Source organism: Dermacentor albipictus, chromosome 2 (assembly GCF_038994185.2).
Source record: "Dermacentor albipictus isolate Rhodes 1998 colony chromosome 2, USDA_Dalb.pri_finalv2, whole genome shotgun sequence".
NCBI lineage: Eukaryota > Metazoa > Arthropoda > Arachnida > Ixodida > Ixodidae > Dermacentor > Dermacentor albipictus.
In genome coordinates this window covers 162,623,290-162,629,753 of record NC_091822.1, presented here as the reverse complement: position 1 = coordinate 162,629,753, position 6,464 = coordinate 162,623,290, and the positions used below count along the sequence as shown (strand labels likewise).

Below are 6,464 nucleotides of genomic sequence, written 5' to 3'. Positions count from 1 at the left end.
AAATACAGAACTCGTTTCGAGAGCGCATACGCACAGACTTCTTGCCGTAACCATGTGCGTGCACCTATGTGTGTGACAGTTCCATGGTTCCGTCGTTCCGTTCCCGCTGAAAACCAGTGAATGGGGCTAGCTGGGCTAGCAGTATCGGTCGCGTTTTAGTGGCAGCAAGAGCGGCGCGACAGTTCAGCGAGTGGACCAACGAAATCTCGTGCTGCGGTTTAACGCGTTTGCGCGCAGGCATCCTCAACTCGTCGATTCACAAAGAGGTAAGAACTGAGGCTGACGTTACCGCGCTACCTAGCGCTCCAGGCGAGTGGCGTAGCGCTTACGCTGTGGCGCACCTTATCGGTCATAGTTTCTTATTTCTTCCCGCTGCCCAGCGTTTCGGCCAGGAACATGGTGCCGGTCAGGCGTTACAAGCTGAGGGATGGCCACCGCTTCCATGCAACGAATACGACAGATGCCTGTCCCTACGTGAGAGACGCAACTACCAATCGATTGCAGAAAAGACATAGCGTTCATATCGGCAGTAGGTACCAGGCTTTGGTGCCGTGTACTGTTTCCGCAAATCTACCGCTCGCTGACTCTGCCCCCGACAAGGCAGTTCAGGTATGGTCACCAAGCGGTTGCGTTCCGGAGAGTGCGCTAGACGTGTACACTAACTTAGCGACCCAACAGTACGGCTACAACGAAGAACAAGCCCTGGGACTGCTTCAGTGGCATGGTCACAACCTGCCTAAAGCGGTCGCCGAGCTCGGAAACTTTACGCCTGTTGTGGACGAGTGGACGGCGGAGGACGAAGCGCGGTTCGAGAACGCTCTGAACGTTCACAGCAAGAACTTTCGAATGATACAGTCCGTGTTTCCGAAAAAGACCATTTCCAGCTTAGTGAAGCACTACTACCTCTGGAAGCAGACTCGTACGCACACCAGCCTGCTGCAGCATCGGGTACTGCATCAGACCACAGCACCACGTGGTAGAAGTTTCTCCGTGGACGGAAAAGTGCAGGATGGTAGTACTCGCATCAGGAAAGGCAGCTTCTGCCGCCGCTTCTCGAAACGTGCTGATGACTCTGAAAAGCAGAGAAGTGATCAGTTTCATCCAGAAAAAGTAAACACAACCACGAGAAAGGAGCGGTACCACCAGCCACGGCATTTTTTCTTGAAACGTGAAGACATCAAGCAATTGACTTCGGGATTGAATTGCAATGTTGACGCCATTCTGCGCGCGATGGACCGTGAAATAGTAAACCTGCGAAAACAAGTGCAAAAGAACAAGCAGGACCTAAGCCGAATGAAGCATCTCTACTCCAGAAGCATTGATATGATTCTTCATCCTCGTGACAAAGGCCTTCTGTGAGCTTGTGGCAGATCACAAGCCAAATGCCACCAGTGTGTCTCCGACTAAGAAAAAAAAAAAAAGAAACGTTGAAACTGATGAACCACACAGCATATCATTTGTGCAGAGTGGTATCAAAAAATGTGCGATGTTTTGACTAGTCATTGACTATTTACCATTGTGAAAGCGGGCAATTATTAAAATATATTTTATAATGCCAGAAACTGTTATGAGCAGCCTATGAGCGGTGATATGTCTGCAGCTTGCCCACACTCTTTTACGAGGCCCAACTTGTTTTTGGTTATAATTTTGTTTCAGCTCACTACCTCATCTAGTCAGTGCATCTCTCTTAAGATACACTTGATTGTTTCACCGATCTCACATTATGCACAAAGATACTTGCATATCTCATGTAAATGTCCGCTTTTATGCTCCTAAAGTAACGATATCATCCCATGCCATTGTCAGTATGTGATTGAACTGCCACATATTTACGCTGCCATTAACATACTTTTGTGTAGCCACACGATTGTGTTGTTTTGGTGCCGGTCTACAGACATCATTAGGAGGAAGTGCATACATATGTCTGTGAAGCTTGGTGAAGCCCATCTAGAATCTGCAAGTGATAGTGATTGAGCGATGTAACTCTCCATCTTTGTTTCAGAACACGTGCTCATCAGGTTCTTTGTCCCTTCCTAACTTCCTGCAACTTGGTAGGCGGCATGGAAGGAGGCTTGCCAAGCGTTGCCGGTGACTTTGTTGGAGATTACTTGGAACACACATGGCGAAGACGGGCACAGCGCTACAGGCGACGACTGAGAGAATTTTTCATGCCGTCTGGGCTGCACGGCACGTTTCGAAACTTAGACTCACTAGCTGGTGCAAATTCTCCCAACTCTGAGGACTTGGAAGAGGATGACAGACGTAGTTGCTGTCGGAAGTGTCTGGACTTCGTTGTGACGCTGCGGCTTGAAGCATTCTTTTTTCTCTTCACTCTTGCCTACACCATGCAGTATGCCACGACAGCCAATCTGCTTGAGCTGAAGGCATGCTACCAGGTGCTTAATGAGACCAAGGAAATCTGTGGAAATTTGACAGAGAATTCAAAGGAGCATGTGAAGGTTCAAAATGTTGCTACTTTGTACCTTATATATCAGTCTCTTGTTGGGTTTTTGCCTGGAGCATTGATCACTCTTGTTGTTGCAAGTTGGTGTGATGAGTCCGGGAGGTTCAAGATTCCATTGTATGTTTCGCTCATTGGCACCATGCTCAAGATTTCTGGAGAGCTGGTTACTGCAGTGTATGAAGATTCGTCTATATACTTCAACCTGATCTCTGCCGTTCCTGAGGGCCTGTCTGGTGGCCTTCCAGCTATTCTCATGTCATCTTACACAATTACAGCATTGTCATCTTCAAGGAAACAGAGAACCATGAGGTTCTTCACCCTGCAGATTGCCTTTGTCATTGCACTGCCAGTTGGTCAGCTGATCACTGCCCTTGCATTTGTCAACTCGAGTAAGTTTGTCCCTTTGATGGGCTCCTCACTAGGCATTCTTGCCCTGTCATTCCTCTGCGCAGTATTCCTAGTCAGAGATATGGCTCCCTGCGTTGCAGAAGATCCAGGAAATGTTCAAGCTCCTGGAGAGTCTCCGTCTCGAGTGCCTTCCTCCAACACAAGACCTTATAAGCTAGTCAAGCATCTCTTTAGTACACAACATCTGGTGGGCAGTATCCGAACTGTCCTTGGCCGTCATTACGATGTAGACCGGTTCAGGATTCCACTGCTTGTTCTATCTGTGTTCCTTCTTGTACTGAACAGCCAAACATCTTTCATGGGCTACTTCTACGCAAAAAAGCAGTTCAACTGGACCTTCTCTCGATACCTGGTGATTACATCTGCATTTTCTTTAGCTAGCGTATTTGTTTTGATTCCACTTCTAGTAATCTTCCTGCGTTGGCTTCCAAACCAAGAGTATGGTCTTGCTGTAGTTGGCATCATGGGTGTTGGTGTCAAGAACATCTTCCATGCGTCTTCTGGAGCTGCAGGCAGCCCTCTTTTCTTTCTAGGCTATGGCTTTGGAATGCTGAGCAATATTGCACCAGCTTGCATACGCTCGCACATTTCGAAGCTTCTTCCAGATGCTGAATATGGTAGGCTGTTTTCCGTGATGGCAACCTGTGAAGCCCTTGCTCCTCTCTTGGGGCGCGTGATGTTTGAGCGACTGTTTGGTTTGTCCAAAGGTTTCTTTGCAGGGCTTTCGTTTATAGTTGGCCTCATATTTTTGGTCCTGCCTCTAGCTGTAGTAGTTTATTTCTGGCACAAACGTCAGAATGAGTATGCTGTAATGGCAGAGGACCCAGCAGCCGAAAACACAAATCCTAGAGCTTAGTTCTACTTTGTGGGCTTTTATTCATGCCTGTTCAGGCTGTGTGTGGTAATCAACTTGCACAAAATAGTTCATGTTACTTTTACTGTTGTGCTGCAGAATTTGTGAGACTCATTGGGCTGTTTTCTTGACTACATCTTGCGTTTTGGGGGATTTCATTGTCGGCATTTACTTGTGTGTGTTGGAAATGGGCAAGTGTCCTGAAAGTGCCTTTATATAAGGAAGCATGTTGCACCTCTTCTGTTTTAAGTCTAATGACACAATTGTGCTCGTGTTTGTGATGCCTAATGTGTGCCTTAATAAACAATCAAAAAGTTCATCTCCTTTAAAGCAGTGCTTACTTGCGGGTCATGCGAGGTTAACTTTTTGCTGTGCTTGTTAATGTTCCCATAATGATTGTGCCAATCACTAGCGTTGGCTTGCAAAAAGACGATTGCAACTACAAGTTCCTAATTAGCATGGATGTAAGTGTGTTAAGTTCATATTGGAAAAGAAAGGAGCGAAGGCTGTGAAAGGTGCGCATGGAAGAAATGATTATTCATTTTCAAAGGGTTTTTTTTTTAGCTCAGCTTTGTTGGTGTATAAAATATTGTTTTGGGGCAACACAATGACCCCACTAGCATACCTTTGCATGATTGAGCCAACAAGTTTACCAAGGTATGAACTTTCTTTATTGAAGGTGCAGTCAACACATAGCCATCCAAATGCTGAAAAACAAAGATAACCTGAAATGTCTTCTGTATGAGTCCACCAAGAATTGACCAAAGATTGTTCATGTGTGATTACTAAAAGCTGCGAAATGTTCAACTCATGTGTGATTGCATTATTCACTCTACTGTCCTTCAGAATGCTGTTAGTCTCCTTTGCCTGTACGTGGTCTATCTACCATCTCTTAATTAGCTTTTCCATGGTCGGCATGGGTTTGTAATGCACATTTGTGCATGGTGAATACCATATGCAGAGGTCGTCATCGGCCACATATGAAATAATGTTTGGGCAGGAGACCGGTCTTGCTTTTTTTTTTTTCCTTGTGCTCTATATTCTTAACAGTGAATATTTTTAACATGCTTTGCAACTAGCTGAGCCTTACCATGGTTTTATGCAATGAATCACTGTGCATCTCATTGTATTTATTCACATCCCATAAGTTTTAATCCTGTGACATGACCACGGAGCAAGAATTTATTAGGAGGTGAAGCACGCCAGCTCTGGCATCCCAATGATTGAGGTTTTTTAGCGCACGAAAAGGAACGAGAGACAGAAGCAAGACGCGGACACAGCGCTCTCTCTCATTCCTTTTCGTGCGCTAAAAAACCTCAGTTATGGAATACCAACACGCCCTAACCTACGCTCTATCCCAATGATGTTATGGCGGAGGTCACGGCACCGACGCACCCTCCGTTGTTCAAGTCCACTTGTAGAGAATGAGAAGACGCGCAGTCGCCATAGCAGCCTGCTGGTTCAAGAACACCCAGGTCCATCGCTGCTGGTGGCGTCTGCACGTGAATAGATGTGCCCGTTTCTGATAGCACTTACTTCCCCGAAATTTCTGTGCATTGACATGAACAACAGCCCATGTAGTCATGGCAAATGTGGGCAGCAGCAAGGTGCCCCATCTCGCCTTGACCCACTGTCGCAAGCAGCATGCATCCCCATATCTTGACCCACCGGCACGCGCTGTCGCAGCTGGACAAATTCCCCTTCCGAAATATTTCTTTCTCCGTGGACCATGCCATTATCAACATTTTATTGTACCTTTCCACTTAGATACCACTGATATACTCTGCTTTCTGCATTTATCCATTTTGGCAGCTCTGCTGGCTGTGTGTAAGCATAGTTTAATTTGTAGTGCTAGTCATAAGAAAGCTTGTTGTAGGCTAAAATCCCAGGGAAGAAGGTACCATTGTCACAAAAATAGGTTGTGTTTGGTAATGGCAGCCTCATATAATGCCTTTTGTCTTTGTGTCAGTAACATTAGTTTGATATGGGCAACTCAACTGTCCCAGTTTGCAGAACTTTGCTTTTTTTTAACAAGGTGTGGCTATATTTGGTTGTGGTACAATGATGTCATTTAACTTATTAGACATAGAACTTCAAATATTTTCTTTCACGCATTTAAACACAGTAGTGCCCACTGTTGTGATCTAATGTTTAGGATGCTTGTTAAATGTTATAATCTTGTTCTTGCAGTGTTAGTGTTTTGACGAAATATTATGGTGCTTTAAAGCCATATTGTGCTTTTGCAAAGTCACGTTGAGCACTTCTTTTTTTTTTTTCATTTGTCTTGCATTTTGTGTCGTCTCTGATGAAAAATAAAAAAGAAAAGGTTGTTTGTTTCTTCATTCCCGTAGTATCGTTTTTTATGTCTTCCCACTTGTGCTCAACTGCTGCTTGACAGAAGACAAGAGGTTATCCTGGCCTAGGAGAGAACTCGCCATCACAAATGGCAAGGCGGTACTTTGTCTGCAAAGGGATAAAACACCAGTGCCTATAACAATTTGGTTGTAGGTTTTCTGTGCCTAGACTGTGAGGTGAGGCAAACCGTCGTGCAGGGAGTCATTATGTTTGTTGCATCAGAAAGAGAAAGCTAAACTCAACTGACTGTAGGAAGAAAATTTTTATTTTCCTCGTCAATTTTTGTACAACACTTGCTGAAAATTGAAAAAAAAAAGGTGACCTAATTTTGTAAACTGCACTTAATATACCTAAAGCAGACAAAATTGATGTATCATACACCGT

General features: G+C 45.0%; 1 protein-coding gene across 2 annotated transcripts; it reads left to right on the top strand.

The window, feature by feature from the left end:
- Positions 1-35: 35 nt before the first annotated feature.
- Positions 36-6,067, top strand: LOC139056226 (proton-coupled folate transporter-like). Of its 2 annotated transcripts, XM_070534268.1 has the most exons (3): positions 36-266; positions 381-474; positions 2,003-6,067. In XM_070534268.1, exons 2-3 carry the CDS (start codon positions 428-430, stop codon positions 3,726-3,728), a joined length of 1,773 nt encoding a protein of 590 aa, XP_070390369.1. In that variant the 5' UTR covers positions 36-266; positions 381-427; the 3' UTR covers positions 3,729-6,067. The 2 variants fall into 2 exon arrangements, with proteins under 2 accessions (XP_070390369.1, XP_070390370.1); XM_070534269.1 differs by lacking the exon at positions 381-474.
- Positions 6,068-6,464: the final 397 nt, after the last annotated feature.